This window comes from Dermochelys coriacea, chromosome 2, assembly GCF_009764565.3.
Source record: "Dermochelys coriacea isolate rDerCor1 chromosome 2, rDerCor1.pri.v4, whole genome shotgun sequence".
NCBI classification, from domain to species: Eukaryota; Metazoa; Chordata; order Testudines; family Dermochelyidae; genus Dermochelys; species Dermochelys coriacea.
The window spans coordinates 190,845,916-190,869,040 of NC_050069.1; the positions used below are offsets into that span (position 1 = coordinate 190,845,916).

At 41.7% G+C, this 23,125-nt stretch overlaps 1 protein-coding gene and 1 long non-coding RNA gene across 4 annotated transcripts in view; one reads left to right on the top strand and one right to left on the bottom strand.

Moving 5' to 3' along the window:
• Positions 1–190: 190 nt before the first annotated feature.
• LOC122458926 lies at positions 191–22,032 on the top strand. Of its 3 annotated transcripts, none has more exons than XR_006279275.1 (3): positions 191–323; positions 20,484–20,975; positions 21,616–22,032. It is a non-coding gene; the product is annotated as an uncharacterized LOC122458926 (long non-coding RNA). The 3 variants fall into 3 exon arrangements; XR_006279276.1 differs by lacking the exon at positions 191–323 and adding an exon at positions 5,791–6,208; XR_006279274.1 differs by lacking the exon at positions 191–323 and adding an exon at positions 13,423–15,753.
• BFSP2 (beaded filament structural protein 2) overlaps positions 12,107–23,125 on the bottom strand; it is a 35,632-nt gene continuing 24,613 nt past the window's right edge. The window contains exons 5-7 of the mRNA XM_038393190.2: positions 15,066–15,197; positions 13,711–13,931; positions 12,107–12,351 (exon numbers count right to left, since the gene is read on the bottom strand). Of these exons, the coding sequence (XP_038249118.1) occupies positions 12,348–12,351; positions 13,711–13,931; positions 15,066–15,197 (357 nt within the window). The 3' untranslated portion in view covers positions 12,107–12,347. The remainder of the gene's footprint in view (positions 12,352–13,710; positions 13,932–15,065; positions 15,198–23,125) is intronic.

Genomic DNA, 23,125 nt, shown 5'->3' on the forward strand with positions numbered 1-23,125 from the left:
GGCGGCAGCCGCCTCTTGACACAGCCAGGAACTGGGAGGAAGGAGAAAGCGTGAAGGGGAGGGGGAGGGGAAAAGAGAAGGAGGAGGAGAAAAAAGGCGAGCTACACTAACTTGCTAGGCGCCCCGGCACTGGGTAATATTGCGACAGGCGCGTGCGCCTACTAGCGCTGACCAATGAGCTGAGGAGAAGGTTGCTCCTCTGGGCGAATAGAAAACCTCTCGGGGGGGGGGGGAACTGACGTCGATGCGTCAAATTGCATGACGCCTGCGTAGGAAGCAAGCGGCTCTGTGACTGGTCCAGCACAGAACATACCGCAGGCAAGGTTGGTTGAGTTAAAATTTTTTTTTTTTTTTTTTTTTTTTGAGACTAGCACATGCGCGCAAGGAAACGCAGACGGGGTGGATGACTAGCGCAGCGGGGGTTGAGGTGGCCGCACGGGGAGCGTAGGTTGCGGAGCCGCCTTCGCCCCCTTTTCCCCCTTCCCCCCCCCCCCCGACCCGCCTTCCCGCGCGCGGGGTCGAGCGGAAAACGCTCCCCTGCCTGGGAGCGGGGCGCAGTTAGCGCCAGCAAGGCGTCGTTCCCGGGGGGGCAGGAGCGTCATAGCGCCCCCGTTTGCGGTAGCTCCGTGCGCGTGGGTTGTGTGCACGCGAGTCAGTGAGCCCTGTGGGGCGTTCGTACCCGCTTTGCGTGTAACCCGAGTACGAGCTCGGTGACAAAAGAGATGAATCCCTCCCACCCGCCTCCTCGCTCCCCTATGGCCCTATCTGCAGCTTAGCACAGGAGCCATGGGGCTTGCGGGCTGGGCCCGCCTTGCTGGAGAAAACCCTCGTTCTTATCTAGAGCGCAGTGAGAACCGAGGCGGCAGCTTTCCCACGCCACGTTCTGCCGCCACGTGCTAGGCTTGATCTGTGGGGGGGCGGCGGGGGGGGGGACTTCAGCTAGGAGCAACGAGGCGCGTTCACTCCGGCCTTGACGCGTGCAGTTCTGGGCTTCTCTGGGCTGAGTCTGCCAATTAGGGGGAAACGTTTTATGATATGGGAGCCGGAACAGACCCACCGAAGGCTTTGGGGGGCAACTCCAAAGCTGGATCTCTAGGGTGGGAACAACTTTTAATTCCTCAAGTGGCTGGGCTGAATTCGCACTGCTGACCTCCACGTGAAAGGCCTATTGGGCATTAGCCACGGCCAGAAGCATTCACTTCTCCTTAACAGCTCATTTTTGTTTTGTTGAAAATAAGATTGCTTTCTTGAAATACGTTTATTTAACCAAGTTCTGATCTTTTTAGAGCACGTGCAGGCAAGGTCTTCCACTTTCTGTAGGCACAGGCAAAAAATATCCCCACTGTGCTTTCTCCTCTTTAAACAAACGTTTGAATAAGTATCCCACCCATTTCTAACCAAAGAGTTCTCACTACACTAAAACAAATATTGATACAACAACCAAAACACCTATAAATGTTTTGTTATATACAATCATTTCAATATTTATTGTACGGGCTTCACACTGACGTATGTCCCGCCCCGCATGGACCATTAGTGTTTGAATCCAAACCTTCAGATACATGGCACCAGCTGCTTCTATGGTAGCTATGGGAATTGCATGAGCATCTGCTATTAAGTAGAATGACCTTTCCTATTAACATGGAGGCAGTAAGAGACTCATAAATCTCTACAGGAGGCCTAACCACTAGAAAGGGACAAAGATCTGTACTGTGTTAGCATGGGTTACCCAAAGAGAGAAATTATCTCCTTCCATCTGAGAAGTAGCGTGATAAGGTGTGTTCTATTCCTACCTCTGTCTAGTCTGATGTTACCTTTTCCCACTTGTCTGTTATCATAGCTGTAAAATGAGTGAAAAATAATTATGTCTACCCAAAGGTAGGGGAAATGATGCCTTGGTTAATAAGGGTTAGGAAAAAAGAAAAGGAGTACTTGTGGCACCTTAGAGACTAACAAATTTATTTGAACATAAGCTTTCGTGAGCTACAGGTGAAAGCTTATGCTCAAATAAATTTGTTAGTCTCTAAGATGCCGCAAGTACTCCTTTTCTTTTTGCGAATACAGACTAACACAGCTGCTACTCTGAAAAGGGTTAGGAAATGACCAGAAATATTCAGAGCAATTAGCAGAAGAGCTGGCATTAGACACATGGGCTCTCAGAAGACAATTTAATGCATCTTCCCATAGGCAACACTGTATTGCAGGGTCTTGCTCTTGCCTTCTCCCTCCCTCAAAAATGGTGTGACATATTGGCAGTTGTATAGTGTGACTGTCAAATCTTGGGTAATACTTGGTGGCCTGGTCTGGGAGGAAGGGGTGTCTTCAGATGTGTGAAGGGGTTTAGGGTTCCCAAAGGTATGTGGAAATTGTGGAGGTGAAGGGTGGGGTGAGAGGGAGAAGCTGGTGAATGTTCAGTTATGTTTCTACCTCATCCACTTCTCCAGAAGTGGAGATTTGAGGGGAGGGGAAAAGTTTCCAGATGTGACATTTACTTTTTCTGGGCAGGTAAAGGTCTACAGGTATGAATATTTTTTTGATGTGTCAGGATGGGATTGTTAAGGAAATGTCACTATGTTAAATTACCAGGAGTTCATGTCAGAAGCCTTTGTTGTAAGTAGCTTAGTAAAAACATGGTGGACTATTGCATTCCATTAAAGATTATTATTATTATTTCTGTAATGCAATAGGTATGCATAGTTTTTCACAGACAATAAAAAGTGAAGTGAAGACTTTGAATTCTGGTGAACATCTCATTTATTTACTCCTTGTCCAATTACTTCAAATTTGGTAAGTATTCTGTCTCAGTCCCAAAATTAAACTACCAAATTTGAGCTTGGATTTTACATGGGGGAACCAAAACTGAGTTTATAATGGAAATGAGGGATGCAATATTAACTATGGAATAACTGCCACTGTATCATAACAAGAAAAGGAGTACTTGTGGCACCTTAGAGACTAACAAATTTATTAGAGCATAAGCTTTCGTGAGCTACAGCTCACTTCATCGGATGCATTTGGTGGAAAAAAAAAACCTTTTTTTTTTTTTCCACCAAATGCATCCGATGAAGTGAGCTGTAGCTCACGAAAGCTTATGCTCTAATAAATTTGTTAGTCTCTAAGGTGCCACAAGTACTCCTTTTCTTTTTGAGAATACAGACTAACACGGCTGCTACTCTGAAACCTGTATCATAACAGGATTTAATTTCAAGTAGAATGTATTTTTGGGTTATTGAATCCACCCATGTGGAGTTAATTGCAGAATCTGGGCCCAATATATTAAACTGAAATGTATACATAGGGGCCATGATCTGACTAGACCCTTTTGGGGTTTGTTCTGTGGATCTTGGGGGGGGGGAGGGGGATCAGCGTTGGCTTTCAAGTTGATTGTTAATACAGGGGTCTGTCCTGGATTTGGTACTGTTCAAAATTTTGCACACTTCTTAAAACCAGGTGTAATTACTTATTTCTGTTCTTTCTATACTCCTAACTAATGAACAGATATAATGAAACGGATTTTTACTTTTGGTCAGTTACTGTGTATATACCTATTTGGCATCCTGAACATTCGTGTTAATGCTTGTAGATATAAGGAAAGATCTCTCTTGAGCAAAGGTAAAGTAGCAGAAGATATTAGGGAAATCAGTTTGCAGGAGAACATAAGTATTTGAAAAGAGAGAGTGGAAAAGCCTCCTTGTCAAAAACATCGCATTGGTTTAAAATAGGAAAAGCATTTTTTCTTAGATGTATAAGTGCATTGGCCTAATACAAAATGTGTACTGCACACAGGCCTGCTCTTTAGGAAATACCTATTTTTGTGAAAAAATGCAGGGACACTGATACTAAAAAGTTCAGCCTCCGAGAGCTTAAGAGGTGGAAATAAATAAGAATGAGACTGTGCTTCAAAATGTGTTGTCATATGTTTTGGGACTCGGCACATTTTGAAGACCCGGATAAAACTGTCAGCAACGGAGATAAACCTTAAAATGGTGCACTTTTAATCATGTAAAATTCTTACTGTATGGTACGTTTATTAGTCTGCCATGATCAGGAGAAGTATCTGCTACTTACGTGCTAACCAGAACCAAAATTATCTGTCAAATATCGGTAGCAATATTTATATTCCTATTTTTAGTGCCATTTTATAACTTGGATATTTTTTCTTAGAGTAAAACTATGTATTCCCAAACTTTGGAGGATAGTGTGGGATAGATTTTTGCCTTGATGGAGTTAAATACTACTTCCACTTAGTGCTTTCCATCCATAAGTGTCAAAATTCTTGAATAAAGAGAAGTGTCATTGCCATAATAAAGAAAGGAAACTGAGATATAGAAAAGTTAAGTGACCTGCCCAAGGTCATAGAGCACTTTAGTAGCACAGACAGAAATAGTTTCAGTCCTGAACTACACTGTAAGGAGTAAGGACCAAATTCTTCCCTGTCATTTAGGGACCAGTCCAGTTCTGATTGAAGTTGAAGACTTACTGACTTCAGTGGGAGTTGGACTGGGTCCTTACTCCAGGCAACCGAACATAAAATTTTTGCCTGATTCTCTTCTATGAGTTACTCATGCATGCAAATACTAGATATTAAATATGATAAATCTGTTTATAAATTCTAGTACATAATTGTGGTAGCCCAAGAGAAGTACATTTATTAATACAATATTTTAGAAATGTACATCTCCCTGACCAGCAGAAATGTGTGTTTATATTCAGTTTCACAGTAGTAGTTATAAATAGGTGCATTTGGCTGCAGGTAATAGCAAGTCCTGGGCCCTAAAGCTTACAAGATGGCCGAAAATTGTAGCCATTTTAAACAGTGTATTACACACTTCTATACCGGAAAATATTCATATTCTTTGTTTTTTGAACAATTAACTTATTTTATTTGAATTTCAGTCATGTGTTCACCTAAATTTTTGTCTTAAAGCAGATGCATGCTCATTGTAAGATGGTTTTTGTTTTATTACATTTAATCTGCAAAATGTATCCCAGCCTGCATTCTAAAATATCTGTGGCAAAATAAACAAGGTTAATGCTGATGATGACAGGATCTAAGGATAGCCATGAAGAACTTAACAAGCACGTTCCCAGGAGACAGATTGTTCTCTTTAGTGTTAAGAGCTGTGGGACAGGGTTTGGGGGAAGAAAAATCTGCCTGAAGAATCCTTTGCAGAGAGTTCTCCGTGTTATTCCATGGAGGGAAGCAGAGGTCTCCCCCTGCAAGCTCCACTCCTCACCCTTGAATCCTTGGCCATGTAGTGCTTGGAACACACTGGGCAATGTGGAAAAGATAATGCAGTCTGGGGAAACTCTGTGTATCACCCCCAACTTGCCCACACCTCCCTCCAGCCTACCTATTCATCACCCCTTTTCTCAACATGGACCCTGAACCACAGAGATAGCACTACTGAATCAGGGTGGTGGTGGTTTTTTTTTTTCATAGATTCATAGATATTAAGGTCAGAAGGGACCATTATGATCATCTAATCTGACCTCCTGCATAACAGAGGCCACAGAATCTCAGCCACCCACTCCTGCGATAAACCTCTCACCTATGTCTGAACTATTGAAGTCCCCAAATCGTGGTTTAAAGACTTCAAGGTGCAGAGAATCCTCCAGCAAGTGACTTGTGCCCCATGTTACAGAGGAAGGCGAAAAACCTCCAGGGCCTCTTCCAATCTGCCCTGGAGGAAAATTTCTTCCCGACCCCAAATATGGCGATCAGCTGACCCCTGAGCATATGGGCAAGATTCACCAGCCAGATACCCAGGAAAGAATTCCCTGTAGTAACTCAGATCCCACCCCATCTAACATCCCATTGGGTTGTTCATGTTCATCCCATCACAGGCCATTGGGTAACAGGGTCATGGAAACAGCCGAGTCCCCGTCTGCACAGAAGGAGGCAGATCTGCTTGTGGAGAACTCCTCAGGCAGATGCGCAAGGACTGTATGATTTGGACTTGTATCACTCTCAGTCTAGTACTTGGGTGAGTTAGGTGTTTTAAGGCTTAAAATCTGTGGCTACCTACATAATTGTAGAAAGCCAAACCACCCTAGAATTTGCTGCATGGTCCCCTATTACTGTCACTCTTCACTGTTACCAGGCTTTCTCCATACTCCTTATTGACTGTAGTCAGCATTTTGGCAGCAGCTTATGGAAGTGCGGACTTTTCCAGCTCATGCCTTTGGCCAAGTACCCTTTGACCAGGTACCTTTTGTCCTATTTCCTTCTCTCATGAGAGGTCAAAAACATGTGTTCCTTTTGATCAGGAATGATTTGCAACAGATACTCAAGTGACAGTAGCACTAAAATATCTGAGGCATTTTTAAATAGAAAACTGAGAGGAAAATTGAAAGGTACAAATGACATCTAGTCTACAGTTTGTATAACAGCCCTACAATATTAATAAAAAATCTTGTGCTAACAGTTTGCTGTGGTTTAAGCCAAAGAATCAAATCCTTACATTTAGAGTCAGGAGACTGTCAGGCTATTTCTGTCACTCTTTTTCTCCCTCTCAGCATCTCAGAGATCAAGTATCTCTTCCTCTTTCCTAGTGAAATTCTTTGCAGTTATACCCTTAGCTGCCAACTTTATATTAAGTAACAAAGCCATTGTTGCTGAGGCTTTCTAATTAGTTTCTAAGATTTGTCACAGTTATCCTTGTGTATGTATCATACGATGCTGCTCTTATATTTCTATATATTATTAGCATTGACAATCTGTGTGCTTAGCTTAGATGGCTTGATCCTGTGCAGGGCAGGTGCTGAGGATTGAATAGGTTAAAAATTATGAGCAGAACAAGGGAGCACTAGGGAATCTCTGATATTTAGAGCATTGTTGAAAGGCTGCCAAATTACTTCTGTCTTGTAGGTAGGTGTAAGGTCTAATCAGGGAAAAGGTAGCTAAATAACTTATTAGATCATCCTGAAGTCCATTGCTCCCCAGGTGCACCCATGCTCTCCCACCCCCTTATCACCTTGTCTGTTTGCAAGGAATAGAGAGACTATGCAAGAGGCTTGACACCTAACTGCTCAGTGTGGAGGAATACACCTGCTGCTTGAACTTACTTGTGCCAATGCACTACTTTCACTTTTACTCATAGTGAGCTTGCACATCCTGCAGTGCACTGTGCAATGACTTGCAGATTCAACAGTGAAATGATCCAAGCTGGCAATCAGTTTCCATACAGCACATTTTCCTTTAACTATCTTGGTAGATAAACTGGTATTGTCTTCCATATTGCCACTAAAGAAAGTGCTGCACCTGATCCTGAGATACCAAAATGCAGATCATTTACCCGACATAACACTTTTTTATTAGGCAATTATCGATAAACAACTTCACTCTGTTACCAGGGCTAATGTGAACCTAATGCCTTTCTGCTTCTTTTGTGTCATTCGTCTCTTGCAAACACAATATCATAAAGCAGTGGACTGGTCCTCTCTTGATTATAGATTTAATACTTGTTAGGAGCATGGTACTGATAGCTGTTTCAGTTCTTAAATCTGGAAGAGTCAGCAGAAACCAAAGAAAACAGTAGCACCACTTTACTGAGGCATAATCTGTTGAGACCTAGATGCTAGGATGGAATGGGTTATGCTTTACTGTCATATACTATACTTACCCACAGGGACCTAGACCCCAGGCTCCAGCCCGAACCTAGAAGACTACATAGCAGTGAAACAGGCCCATAGCCTGAGCTCAAGTTGGCTATCATGGGTAAGGTGACCAGACAGCAAGTATGGAAAATTGGGACGGGGTGGGGGGTAATAGGAGCCTATATAAGAAAAAGACCCAAAAATCGGGACTGTCCTTATAAAATCAGGATATCTGGTCACCCTAGTCTTGGGGCCAGCCATGGGTTTTTCTTTGCAGTATAGACATACCCAATGTCTCTGTAAGAACTGAGAATAGACCTACCATCTCGAGACTCCTATTCCTGTGTTAACAATAAAACCATACTGTTTCCGCATCTTTAGCTTTCTATTTTCGTCTCATCTCTTTGTGAAATGATGATAATACTTTAGTAAACTGCTTGGATACTCCCAGATCAAAGGCGCACAATAGATAGAGCTTGAACGCTTTGCCAGACAACAACTACTAACCAGAGGACTATATGTACTAGACAGAGTCTATTTAAAACAAACAAACAAAAATACCAGGAAGACAGAGCACTAGCAAGATCCAAGGGCAATGCCCTAGTGAAGTCCCTCACAGCTGTTCGGCGGTAGTAATTTACTGGGATTCCTGCCAGGGTTGTCATTTGAATCTGCTTGAGGGCTTCATCCTTCATGTCAGCCTCTGTTTATTAGGTGTTTGATACAATTTCAGACCCTCACAGTTGGAAGAATAAAGTTTTCTTGCTCATTCCCCCTAGCCACGAATCATCTGAATGTACTTAATGATGGATAAATGTGTTTTGTTAAGGTCTAAAGTTTTATGAGGATGATAATTACGCAATTATAGTTTGAAATTTCCTAGGGATTTTTTAACATTCTTTTTTAGTAAAAGACTGTAAAATCAATCCACTAATAATACTGATGTGCTCAGATTTTCACAGTAGGATTTTACCCTAGACCATATGGTGGAAACTGCCATAAAAGTAAAGTTGAAAATGGGAAAGTTAATGGAAAGAATGGTTCTTTAAAAAAAAAAACAGTTTGAAACACATTCTAGTTGAAAAATGTAGGTCTGTATCTAACATAACAATTGCTAGAATGGAGAGTTGGGGCAAAAGTGACCTGCGTTGTGACCCAGGTGACCTGGACATTCAAGAAGCCAAAGTCAGCAGACAGTTTTGAAAATTTTCCCTTTAATTTGCCTGAGCCTCAGTTCCCCATTTTTAAACATTCCCTATAAACCACTTGTATTGTGAGAATAATTCATTATTATTTGTATGGTACTCAGATACTCTGGTGATGAACACCATAAAAAATACTATAGATAGTTTTATCCAGGAATACAGTAACTGTTTTCTAATGCACTTCATAGGAAAGAACTTTGTTTAAAAGAGCCAGTTGTACTACATGTCACACATCTGGGAGACTACTTTGATTAGCTCTTGGTCTTTACTACTGGAAGAGAGGGTCACAGGAAGTTCAACCAAAAAACTGGGAGAACCCTGACTGTAAGTATTAACATTGAGGAAGGTAGAATACAGATGTTTTTCAAGAAATTGTTGCAATTCCAAAGAAAAAAGATCTTACTGGGAAAATAATCTATATTTTACATTACAATTCAAAACCAGATCCAAGATATGGCAGATCATTTGAACCTAAAATCCAAGTCCACATTGAAAAAAAGACCTCTGGAAGATTCCCTATTTCACATAAAATACTCTACTCTTAAAATAAATTAAAGTAGAAGACCCAGGATCCTGCTTGTCGGAATGTGGCTATAAACTCATAATTTCACAAGGATTATCTCTGACAGTGAAGTTTCCAAAAATAGTTTCACATCAGGGTAGTTGACAGTGCCTTTTCATACCTGTTAATTAAGCATCATTAGAAACATCAAGGAAATGCTCCAAGAATTAGTAGCACCAGTATGATGTATCCTTCCTGCTAACAGATTATTCATTGAATGATTTAAAGCAGCTGCTCACTGTAATTATAGTACATAAAAGGCAACTGCCACCCTCACCCTAGCAATAGTCTGGTATTTGAAAACGCAAATGTGACTTGTAAATTCAGTCTTCTTCCTCATATTGCAGAGAGAATCTATCAGATTTGAAAACTCACTGAATCTCAAGTTGAGAAACAACTTTGATTTGCTCCTGGTCTTTGCTTGACAACTGGCCTGTTTGATAGCTCTTATACCTTAAGGATTCATGCCATGCTTGTTTTCTCTACTGTTATTTGTTGAAGTCAAAAAGAAACCAATCCAGGACAATATCCATATTAAGTCAAACAGTGAACGCGTTCCATCTGATCTGCTGTGCACCAGTTTGTGTATAATTATTTGTACTGTAGCAGCACTCACAATTTCCGAGGTGCTGAATAAACATATAGGAAGACACAGTCCCTTTTCTGAAGATTTTACAATCTAATAAGAAAAAGAATATATGAATGTCACGTGAAATGGATACAACATGCAAGCATGGGCAGTGTGTAATGGAGGCTGGGGAGGCTAACGCTCCCCGCCATGGCCCTGGGGCCATGGCTGTTGCTTAGGGCTCCTCCGGGCAGCTGGGGCTTGGGTGGGGAGGCTTGACTGGGGCTTGGGACAGCTTGGGCAGGGCTCAGGGCGGCTTGGGTGGGCCATCCAGGGCTCCCCCGGCTGCGGTGCGGGGCTCAGGGCTCCTCTGGCCCTGGAGAGCAAGAGGGGGATGGGGGCAGGGCCTCGGGCAAAAAGGGGTAGGGGGCTAGCCTCCAGAAACAGGTGGTTTATGCGCTGCCCACACATACAAGCCCTTTTCTGTTGCATTTAATGAGGCATATAGTTATTTCCCATAAACTCCTCTATCTAGCCATTTCTTGACCAAAATCTTATAGGCATCACAGTTGAAAAGGGTCTGTCATAACCATAAGGATAGCCGAAAATTCCTCCTTACCTGTAAGGGGTTAAGAAGCTCAAATAACCTGGTTGGCATCTGACCAAAGGAACCAATGGGGACAAAAGATACTTTCAAATCTGTTCCGGGAGCAGGAGAAAGGCTTTGTTTTGGGTTTTTTGTTTCTGTGTTTGTTCGCTCTTGGGACTAAGAGGGACCGGATATCAATTCGTGTCCTCCAAACCATTCTGAACCAGTCTCTCATATAACAGAAATTGTAAGTACAGCCAGGCAAGGCTTATTAGTTTATCTTTGTTTTCTCAACTTGTGAATTTTCCCTTTGCTGGAGGGAGGTTTATGCCTGTTTTGTTGTAACTTTGAAACTAAGACTAGAGGGGGTTCCTCTGTGTTTTGTGCATCTTTTGTTACCCTGTAAAGTTATCTTCCAACCTGATTTTACAGAGGGGATTTTTACCTTTTTTTTTTTTTTAATAAAATTCTTTTAAGAACTGATTGACTTTTTTTTAAATTTATTTTTTAATTTAGTGTCCAAAGATCCAGGGATTTGGGTCTGTGTTCACTTTGTAGCCAATTGATTAGGATATTATTCTCAAGCCTTCCCAGGAAAGGGGGTGTAAGGGCTTGGGGGGATATTTTGGGGGAACAGGAACTCCAAGTGGTCCTTTCCCTGATTCTGTCTAAATCACTTGGAGGTGGCAGCATACTGTTCAAGGACAAGGTGGAATTTGTGCCTTGGGAAAGCTTTTAACCTGAGCTGGTAAAAATAAGCTTAGGGGGTTGCATGCGGGTCCCCACATCTGTACTCCAGAGTTCAGAATGGGGAAGGAACCGTGACAGGGTCTTAATGAGAGATTAAATGAGGCGAGGTTGTTTTATGAACTATCTCAGGAAGGGTGTTGCATGCCTAGGGGCTTGGTATAGAGACTAAATAGTAGAGGTGATTGGCAATAGTATGCAGATTGCTTTTTCACAAGCGCCAGTTCAAATATGCTTCAGGTCAGTCACTGCAACTGATTGGTGACTGGTGGCATATAAGAAAAGCTAGTGATCTAGTCCCAGTTGCTGCAAGGTGGTCATATTACAAAATGTACCACTACGCTTGCACTAATTACCACTCATGTTAGCAAGCACAGCAGAAAGGCCAAAAATTGAAGGGGCATTGAAAATTAGTTACCCTCTTTTGTCTTAGGTGAAGTTTCTTCTGGAAGAGAACTAAGATATGTTTTCAGGGCTATGTGGGGAAGCTTGTATTTCTGCTGCCTAAGTTTTACCTACTGTAAAACTAATTGCATCAAGTTAATTTCATGCTTTATCAACTTCAGGTTTATTAGTGCAAATTAAATTTCACACTAATGAGCCCAAGTTCTTGTGAAGCAACATGGAAACCTTCAGTTTCCATTCATTGCAGTAAAAATACATTTTGTGCAATTTGCATAGTGGGAGAATAGTCTAATAGTAAAGTATTTGTATTGCAAAAAGAGATGAATAAATTTTGTGAATAAAAAGAGGACCTTTGCTGTTAATCTAATACCTTTCAGCAGCGTTGAAAAGTATTGGAGAATGATTTAAAAAAAATCAAACAATTACAATGAATTATTTACTTTTATTATTATAATTTTAACAACATGGCTAACTTGACATCTGTAAGCAAAGCATTCACATGAGGAAGAGACTCTAATAAAGTTGTTCAAGCTACAACCTACTTAGATTGTTAAATCAAACTGCATAAAGCAGGCTTCTTTGATGGGTTTATGGTTTCCACAAACATTTTTGTCAGTGACATCTTTTGCTTTGAATTCCAACATTGTCTTCTGTGGACAGGGAATTTCAAAATCAACTGAAAGTTTAAAAAAAAAGAATAATTATTATTTGCTGGTTAGAGCAAGTAATAAGAGGAAAGGGGAAATTGTTGGACCAAATTCTGCTTTCACATCCACTGGTGAAATGCCATTGGCTTCAGTAGGATTATACCTTCAGTAACTGACAACACAGTTTCGCTTAGTCTATTAATTTATCTCACAATGAGTGAAATTTATCCCTTCACAGTTTGTGCATCACTTCAGTGCCTGGTGGTGAATTTCACCCAGTAACTTTATTCCTGCTCTTTGAGAACATTTTGATCATTATTAAAATTCTACCATTGCTATACATTCATCTTTTAAAATGTATTAATATATAAAGCATTTTCATTTGTATATAAGCTCTTTTGAAGATTTGGACCATGAAAGGTAGTATGTGTATTTATTAGAGATCACCATGGACCAAAATTCACGCCCAACACATATGTAACTTCACTGAAATTTAATTCTCCATCCAAACTTTGTGGCTCAGGCCTTTCTCTGTCTTCACTCCCACACATCTCCCCTCACATAAGTAAAATTCTCCTCTATACAGAGGGCCAGAATAAGGTCTGTAGACTACTTAAGTCCCCTTTCTCTAAGGACTGAAATGGCACTTCAGAAGAGTACAGGCCTTTTTCTGGCTCTCTGCACATAGATCAATTTCACCTCAAAGAAACATGGGAATTACACCACTAGGCTGCAATAGAAACTCTTGCAACTCTAAAAAGAAAACAGGAGGGAATCAGTTGTTTTAGTTGGAAGATCATTACAAGCATCCTGCAGAGCTATGGACATAGTTAGCTGTTTGAATGTACAATCCCACCACATTTGTTTGAAAGATCTTGGAACAGAATTGCAGTACCTGTGTTTATCATGATCAATTTGCTCCATTATATTATTCATAAGACAGTAGGTAGGTTCTGTGCAATAGCTGATAATGATAAAAATGCATCCGATGAAGTGATCTGTAGCTCACGAAAGCTTAAGCTCAAATAAATTTGTTAGTCTCTAAGGTGCCACAAGTACTCCTTTTCTTTTTATCTCTTTTATGTCTCAGTGCTTTGGGAAATGAAGGTTCATTGATCCACTGGTCCTGGTCTACTCCTCCCCTGCCCTGCTCTCACACTACTGGCACCTAATGCTAAGCACTAGGAACCTATGCAGAGTTGGACTTGAGGTGTACATCCCCTGTACAGGTTCTTCAAATCTAGCCACCTATGCACACTTCTCAGTGGACCATGCCAGTTCTGTTGTCTCTGGGGATCTCAGCGCATACCCACAGTGCACAAGGTTATTATTCATGTTATTCACAAGTTCTGTGTTCATGACATACTCTCCATTTTAAAAAGAATTACCTTCTTTCTTCTGCATCCAGAAGACAGTGATATGCAGCGATATCCTTCTCCAGCTGTATTTTGTTGGACAGCAGAGTTTCACGATCCCTCTGCTGCTGCTCAGTTTCTGCTCTAATTTCTCGCACCTCTGCCTCTAGCTTGGTAATGACCGAGCCTAGGTTCTGAAGTTCAATGTCATGCCAGTGTTTAGCATCATACAATGAGTTCTCCAGACCCCTTTTCTACATGAAACATTAATTATAACAGTCAGAACAGAGTCATAACTACAGAGAATCTTTGTAGTAGTGTTTCAGCTAGACCTCGGTGAATGGTTTGTGTGGGAAATTTGAAACGGCCCTAATCCTTTGCATTTGAATCTGCTGAAATGGAGACCCCAAGATACTGGGTGTTCTGTTCATTATATATTTGTATTGTATCTGTGCATTGTGTCAATGTGGACTGATGAACTGCTTTGTCTGAGGCTATCTCAGAGTTTTTCAAACTGTGGGGCTTGTCCCCCCTACAGGAGCATGGAGGAACTTTGGGGAGGGCGAGTGGTCACGCCAGGTGGCTTGTGCCAGCCCCCTACAATAGGGCCTGGACCAGCCCCCATGGGGGGATGGAGAGGGAGCATTACCTCCACCCCCAACCCACCTCAGTGGGCCACCCAGCCTGTGGGTCAGGTTCAACATCTGCTGAGGCTGTACAGATTTCTGCTTGTGGCAGCCTCCATGTCCACCCCTGGCTCCACCCCCAGAGACCTTCTCAGGCGCTCCCCCCCCCCAAAAAAAAACCCCAAGAGGGGAGGGGCAGGTATTGGCCCTGCCCTAGCAGCACTGCCTGGCTGCAAGGTAGAAGCAGCCTGCCACTGAGGAAGCCTTGACTGTGCCATTGCTAAGTATCTGTATATTTCAAACTTACAGGTGTAGGTAATTTACTTCAAGTTGTGTTAAGGCCTCTGTTAGGTTTATTAGAAGGCTATCAAACATACTTTTTCATGTATCTATTTTTGTCTGAGCTGTGGGGATACAACCAAAATTGCAACTCAAAGGGGGTGCTCAGCTCAAAAAGTTTGCAAACCATTTGTTTATCTGGTTACAAGGCACTACAATTTGCTTAATATACATTGTGCTCTAAAACACTATGTACCCAATAATCTCAATGAGGTTTACAAATGTTAATGAATTAAAAGTGTTGAGGGATAAAATTTCAGAGCCTGATTTTTTTAAGTGCTGGGCACCCACACCACCAGTTTAATCAATGGGACTGCGGGCGTATAGGGATTTATTCTCACCAGGCACATCAAGAGAGAATATGCCCTAAAAAAGCATACTGAATTTTGAATATATTCCAGTGAGTATACACCAGCTACTTACCAAAGTTCTTAAAGATTCAGTCTCTGCTTGCAGACTCTGTATTTTGCAGGCTGTTTCATGGAACTCTGTTCTCAGGGATTCCACCAGTTCTTCCTCTTGGGTTTGTACAGCAGGTGCAGATTCTGTGGCTTGCTGACAACAGGTAATAGTTGTCAGTCACAAAATTCTTTATTAATAATAATAATAATAATAATAATTAATAATAACTTACATTCCTCCCATCCCATAATGAAAGTAGTCTTTTGCAATTTGGGGCTACTCAGATTTTAAATCTGTCATTTATATTTTAAATTCCTTTAACAGTTTTGGATACTTTTAAGAGCATAACCACCACATTTTCTGTATATGTATTGTAAAATTGGTCTATGCATACATGTATCCAAGGATACATGCATACATTCCCATCAGCATGGTGCTTAGTGTTCAGACAAATACATTAAAAGTGACCTGCAAAGAGAAAAATGGGGTTCTGGACTTTTTCCTCTTTATGACGTATTATATAATGAAAGTTTTGGTAGGTTTTTTTCAAGAAAGTTTTGTGGATTTTTCCCCCATTTCATTTTATATTAAAAATCCACAGCTCTTCAACTCTGTCTTTTTTTTTTTTTTTTTTTTTTTTTAAGTGGAAGATTGTAGGGTTCATAGAAGACTGAAGAACTAATAGGATTATGACATTAAGACCAATGAAGTAAAACCTGATTAGTGAAGAGGGGAAATTATTATTCAGATACACCTCTACCCCGATATAACACAAATTTGGATATAACGCGGGGGGCTGCGGCTGCGCCATCCGGTGGAGGAAAGCGAGTTCGATATAACGTGGTTTCACCTATAACGCAGTAAGATTTTTTGGCTCTCGAGGACAGCGTTATATCGGGGTAGAGGTGTAATTTCATACTTAATATTTTGGGTTTTTTTTAATGCCTGTTTAACTCAAGCTCCCTAGAAGTAGGCAATGGAAAATACTTTTATGAAAGATTAAACATGACTGCCTCTTTTAGTAAGGGAGAGACAAGATGGGTAAAGCAATATCTTTTATTGGACCAACTTTTGTTGGTGAAAGACACAAATTTTCGAGCTACACAGAGCTCTTGTTCAGGACTGGGAAAGGTCAAGGGTCAAAAGAGCTCCAAGTCTGCATTGAGCAAACATAAGATTTGATTTTCCTGATATTTCTCAGAAAAAACAAGTAGGAAAAATCTCTCTTCTCTGGGGAAAAACAAACATTCAAACCCTCTTTTTCACATCTCAAAACCAAGAAAAGAACTCGGGCCCCATTTCCTCCTCCCTTTCAGGTCACTTTTATTACTAGTTTATGTAGAGTACTTTGGGTTCACACTGAATGCTCAGCCTAGCCCTATCCCACTTTGTGGCCTATTTTCTGACCACATAATCTTTTACCATGAAGGTAATATAACATTTAAATACATCTGGAATTTCATATGCTAATATTGGGAATGCATAGATACAGATACACAAATAGTAGGGTGTGGGCAGTTATATAGCTCAACTTATTTGTTACGGGATTTGACTCTTATTATCTCCATGGTAAAGAAATTTAAAAATTTATCTTAGTCCATATGGGTGAAATTCTTCCATGTGCAGAAGGTCAGCAAAGACACATGCATCATTTAAGTCCCAAGTAAGCCCTCAAAATAGGGTTTACATAGCACTTAAGTAATGCATTGTGCTGCATTGTAAAGGGGCGAATTCTGCTCTGACTAGATTTTGCCTATTAGACATAGTTGTGAGTAGCAGATGGTGCAGAACCACATTGCCCAGAGGCATTTTAGGGAGGGATTGTACCTCCAAGAAATACAATCTCCCCCTGAACTACCTGATGAACTCCTGGTGTATATGGTCCTCACACCTGTGGAATAATTTGCACTTCTAGGGATGCACAGAGAGAGCCATCCCTATGCTTCTACAGGGACTGCAAATCTCCTTATCCCTTGTATGAGGTGCATGGAGGAGGAGGTATCCTAGTGTCCTCGCCACTGGGCATGAGCACAAGGGCCACTCATAATCTGACCCTAAGCCTGATGTGATTATTTTTGTGTCCTCCTGCTTTTATTCTTCCTGCACTTGTGCAGTTGTACCAAGGGGAGAGTGTACACCAAATTCCTTGTACCTGGAGGCATTTCGGTGAGGGAGGGATGGGACAGGATTTCTTTCTAAGTGCATGTTGCTATATTTTTGAAGTTCCTAGATAACAGTTTGATTTTAGGACAGTCTGTGTATTTCTCTGCATTGTGCACTGTTCAGACGTCTGGAAGCTGAGTTAATTTGTTTTTCATAGAATTAAAATAACTGAAATGATTAAAATAGAATAATGAAACATCTGGAAGACAATGATGGATCTGATAGTCTAATCAGCATGGTTTCTGCAAAGGGAAATCATGTCTCACTAATCTCTCAGAATTCTTTGAACATGTCAATAAAGTAGTGGATAAAGGAATTGTGATTTATGTAGACTTTCAAAAGGTCTTTCACAAGTTGTCTCATAGGAGGCTATTAAAGAAACTAAGTAGTCATGAGGTGACAGGTAAACTAGCTAATAGGAAACAAAGATAGCATTAAATGGTCAGTTATCATCATGACAAAAGTCTAACAGCAGGATGCCTCAAGGTTCTGTACAAGGTCCCATGTTGTTTAATAACCTTGAGGGGTGTGTATGTGAAGAGTGAGATGGCTAGTTTGGCAGGTGACACAAAGTTATTTAGTTTAGTGAGAAACTTCAGAGGGACCTAACCAAGCTAGGTGAATGAGCAACACTGTGGTAAATGAAGTTCAATGTTGATAAATGGCAAAGTAGTGCATTTGGAGGGAAATATTTAAAAAGCTTATATACCGTTTTAGGATCTAAATTAACTATCAGCTCAGGATAGGAATCTGAGCATCATTGTAGACAAGTCAATGAAGACTTCAGCTGCACATTGAGCCAGATTTTTAAAGATGTTTGGGCACCTATGGCACATTTGAAAATCCCACTCAGTGCTTATTAACATCTTTATGTGCATAAATACCTTTACAAATCTGACCCAATATACAGCTGTGGTCAGAAAAGCAAAGAAGATGTTAGGATGCATGTAGAATAATACAGAACATATTGTAATAATGTTATACATAAATCAAAGGTGTGGCCTCATCTAGATAACTGTGTACAGTACTGGTCACCCCATCTCTAAAGAGAGATTGTAGAATTAAAGGGAATTCAGAGAAGAGCAATGAAAATTATTTGGGCCTGGGAAAATTCTCGTGCACAGCGATTGAAAAAAGTGGGATTGTTTATTTTAGAAAGGAGATAAAGAAGAGGGGACATGTTAAAAGTATACTAAAATAATTGTATAGATAAGGTAGATTGTTCTGTTTTCATAATAACACAAATTAATTAATTGAATTCAATGAAACAGAAAGGTGGCAAATTCAGAATTGATAAAAGGAAATACTTATTCACACACTGAACGATTAGACAATGGAAACTGCTGCCACGGGATGTTGTTGAGACTAAGAATTTAACACAATTCAAAAGGAGATTGGATGTTTACATGGATAACGAGTTTTTATAGTTACTGCTGACAAATTCTGGAAGAGATATTAAAACATCATGTTTTAGGGTTTAAGCCACTCTCTAACAATACATAAGAGATTTGTCAGAGGTCTAATGTTGGGGATAGATTATCCCACATCTGCTTCATGCAAAGTTGCTTGCACCTTTCTGTGAACTTCTGGTGCTGGTCTTGGATCAAGACAGGATATGGGACTAGATGGACCACAGGTCTGAACCAATATGCAATTTTTTATGTTTTCTAAGTAACAGGTAAGGATCAAATTCCAGGAAAGATAATGGAGCAGCTGATATGGCACTTAATAAAGGACGAAAGGAGGGTAATGAAATTAATGCATATCAGGGGTTTATGGAAAATAGATCCTGTCAAACTAATTTGATATCTGTTTTTGATGAAGATTACAGGATTGGTTGATAAAGGTAATAGTGTTGATGTAATGTACTTAAATTTCTGTAAGGTGTTTGAGTTGCTACCACATAACATTTTGACTAAAAACCAAAACGATATAAAATTAACATGGCACACATTAAATGGATTAAAAATTGGCTAACTGATAGCTCTCAACATATAATTGTAAACAGGAAATCATCATTGAGCAGGTCTGTTTCCAGTGGGGTCCAGCAGGGATTGGTTCTCAGCCCAATGCTATTTAATATTTTTATCAGTGATCTAGAAGAAAACATAAGATCATCACTGTTAAAAATTTGCAGATGACACAAAAATTGGGAGAGTGGTAAACAATGAAGAGGACAGGTCACTGATTCAGAGTGATCTGGATTGCTTGGTAAACTGGGTGCAAACAAACAATATGCATTTTAACCTGGCTAAATGTAAGCGTATACATCTAAGAACAAAGAATGTAGGCCATACTTGCAGAATGTGGGATTCTATCATGGGATGTAGTGACTGAAAAAAGATGGGGTAATCAGCTGAACATGAGCTCCCAGTGTGACACCATGGCCAAAAGAGCTAATGCGATCCTGGGATGCATAAATGGGAATCTTGAATAGGAATAGAGATGATATTTTACCTGTATATTTGGCAATGGTCAGACTGCTGCTGAAATACTGTGTCCATTTCTGGTTCCCACAGTTCAAGAAGGATGTTGATAAATTGGAGAGGGTTCAGAGATAAGCCATGAGAATTATTAAAGAATTAGAAAATATGCCTTATAGTGATAGACTCAATCTGTTTAGTTTAACAAAGAGAAGGGGTGACTTGATGACAGTCTATAAGCATCTACATGGGGAACAAATATTGAATAACAATCCAATGACTGGAAGTTGAAGCTAGACACGTTCAGACTGGAATAAGGCATACATTTTTAACAGGGAGGAAAAATTAACCATTGAAGCAATTTACCCAGGATTGGATGTTTTTCTAAAAGATCTGCTCTGGGAATTATATTGGAGTAGTTCTATGGCCTGTATTATACAGGTGGTCGGTCTAGATGATTACAGTGGTCCCTTCTGGGCTTGGAATCTCTGAATCTATGGGCTTGTCTACACTGGCAAGTTTTATTGCCTTTTGGCGACAAAACAGCGATAACGTACACTCTACAATGGGACTTTTGTCGAAAAAAACCTCCCAGTTTTGGCAACAAAAAACTTCCATCCCTACAAGAGACTTTTGTCTCCCTCACCCCCCCCCTTTATTATCAACAAACAACAAAGGTAAACACCACATTTTTTTTTTAATTTATTTTATTGGCCTCCAGAAAGTGTCCCACAATTCCCATGCTGCTGCTCTTGTCAGTGGTTTGAACTCCACTGCCCGGCAGCCAACCTGCCCCTCCCCCTTGCAAGCCCCGGGAATTTTAAATCTCATTTCCTGCTTGCTGGCTTCCCAGGTGAGCATGGCTGGCTATTGCACCAAATGCACTCCTGCTTGGACCACTGCTGAGCTTTTGGATCTGATCAGTATATGGGGAGAGGAGTCTATTCAGTCGTAGCTGCGATTGAACCATAGGAATCGGGATGCATATGGGCAGATTTCTCGAGGCTTGTGCAAAAAGGACTATGATCAGGACATGCAGCAGTGCAGAGTGAAGATAAAAGCATACCGTAAGGCTCGGGAGGCAAACCATCGCTCTGGTGGTGCACCTAACACCTGCTGAATGCTATCCTCGGTGGTGATCCCACCTCCATCGCCGATTGCCCCAGGGATACTGCGGAGGCAGCAGAAAGAGGGGGTAACCTAGAGGCTGAAATTCTGGATGAAAAAGTGGAGCTAGAAGAGGATGTGGAGCTTCCAGTGGGGTCGCCCAGTGGGGCAGGCAGCCAGGAACTTTTCTCCACTTCAGAACTGCTCTGCGGGGAGCAGGAAACAGATGAGACGCTGGGTAAGTTGCTGTGGCTTGTGTAGGGAATCAAAAAGTGGGAGGCAGGTAGTGTTTTCTGTGAGCTGGACATGGCCCTGTGTAGCTAATCTGTATGGCCAAGCAGGGTGTCGATGGACATGGAGACCTGCAGGGAATCCTCCAGAGAGAAGCTCTGGAAAGTTTCCAAGAGGTATTTGTTAATCCTCTGCCACAGATTCCAAGGGATTGCAGCCTTGTTAGTTCCCCCATTGTAGGAAACTGCACCTTGCCATTTAGCAATCACTGGAGCTGTGACCAAAGCGGCATGTAGTTGAGCTCCATATAGACCAGGTTGAAAGCCACAAGCATGCAGTAGTTGTGCCTGCTTACCCGCAGCAGCGAGATGTCAGCCAGCAGGTTGGCTGCCTGTGAAAAAGTGTGGGATAATTTTAGAATGAGTTCCCTGCAAAGCTGCCGTGCAAGCCGTGACCATTTTGTCCATGCTCACAACTGCCTTCTCCCCACTCCCGACACTCACCATGATTGAGGTGCTTGTGGAGCTGTGTGCCTGCCTAGAGTCAGTAAGAAAGTGATAGCTACAAGTTGCAAAAGGCCCTGGTTACTGAAATGTTGCAGTCATTTGCTGGAATGTAACACTCCCTCTTCTGTGAATGGTCCACAGTGCCCGAGACCTTGAGGAACACACCACGTACCCCTGCCGACCAGCTTTGGCAGATAAGGAAGAAGCTGAGATGCAGCAAAGAAGACATGTTCTGGGACATGCTGCAGCGTGCTGAGAGACAGGCCAAGGACAGAAAAGAGAATGCAGCATTTGCTAGGCAAGCAACAGAGCGGATGATAAAAGTGATGGAGGATCAGACAGAGCTGCTCAAGTTTTTGGTACAGCTGCAGACTGAGCAGATCCCTGGTCGATCTCCACTGCAGCATATGCACATGCACAGTTCTTTGCCAACCCCATCCCTGTGTGCTCACACATTGCCTTTCACTTCACAGCACTCCACTGAGTTTCCCCATCACTCCACCCCCTCTCACAGCAGGAGCTACACACAATTGTGAGGTTTTACCCTTTTTAACAATAAATAAAGGCTAAGATATTTAATGGTACAGCATTTTTGTTCTGTGCTCTAGAACAGGCTTCTAAATCATTTTGTTGCATGGATCTTGGGCCCCAAAATTGTACATGGATGCACCAGGGAAGCAACTCCAAAGCAAACAGGTGTTAGTTCCCCTCATTGTCAAAGTGCTTCCTCAAAGCCTCTCTGATGTTAATAGCAGCCATCTGGGCTCCTCTGACAGCCCTAGCATCTGGCTGTTCAAACTGCGCAGCCACGTGCTCTGCCTCAGTGCTCCACACGTGAGCAAACATTTTACCCTTAGATTCACACAGATTATGCAGAGTGCAGCACACGGCTATGACCACGGGAATATTATCCTTGGTAAGATCTAGCCTGCCATTGAGAGACCTCCAACGAGTTTTTAAATGGCCAAAAGTGCATTCGACTACCATGTGGCACCTGCTCAGTCTGTTGTTAAACGCTCCTTGCTACTGACAGGTGTCCTGTGTAAGGTTTCATGAGCCGGGCTGTAAGGGGTAAGCCAGGTCTCCCAAGATTACTATGGGCATTTCCACATCCCCCACTGTGAATTTGTGGTCTGGAAAGAAATTCCCCACCTGCAGCTTTCTGTACAGGCCACTGTTCCTGAAGATGCATGCGTCATGTACCTTTCCAGAGCAGCCTGCATTGATGTCCGTGAAACGCCCCAGGTGATACACAAGTGCCTGCAATGTCATGGAGAAGTATCCATTCCTATTGATGTATTCTGAGGTAAGGTGGTCTGGCACTAAAATTGAAATGTGTGTGCCATCTATCGCCCTGCCACTGTTAGGAAAACCCATCTCTGCAAAGCCATCCACTATTTAATGGACATTTCCCAGAGTTATGGTCCTCCGCAGCAGGATGCGATTTATTGCCCTGCACACTTGGAATAATACAGCCCCAACAGTAGACTTCCCTACTCCAAACTGATTTGCAGCTGACCGGTAGCAGTCTGAATTTGCCAGCTTCCACAGGCAGCTCTCATTCTGGTGTCCTTGCACCGCAGGTCGGGGGCCAGCTCAGCACATAGCTACAGGAAGGTTGCTTTAGGCATCTGAAAGTTCTGTATCCATT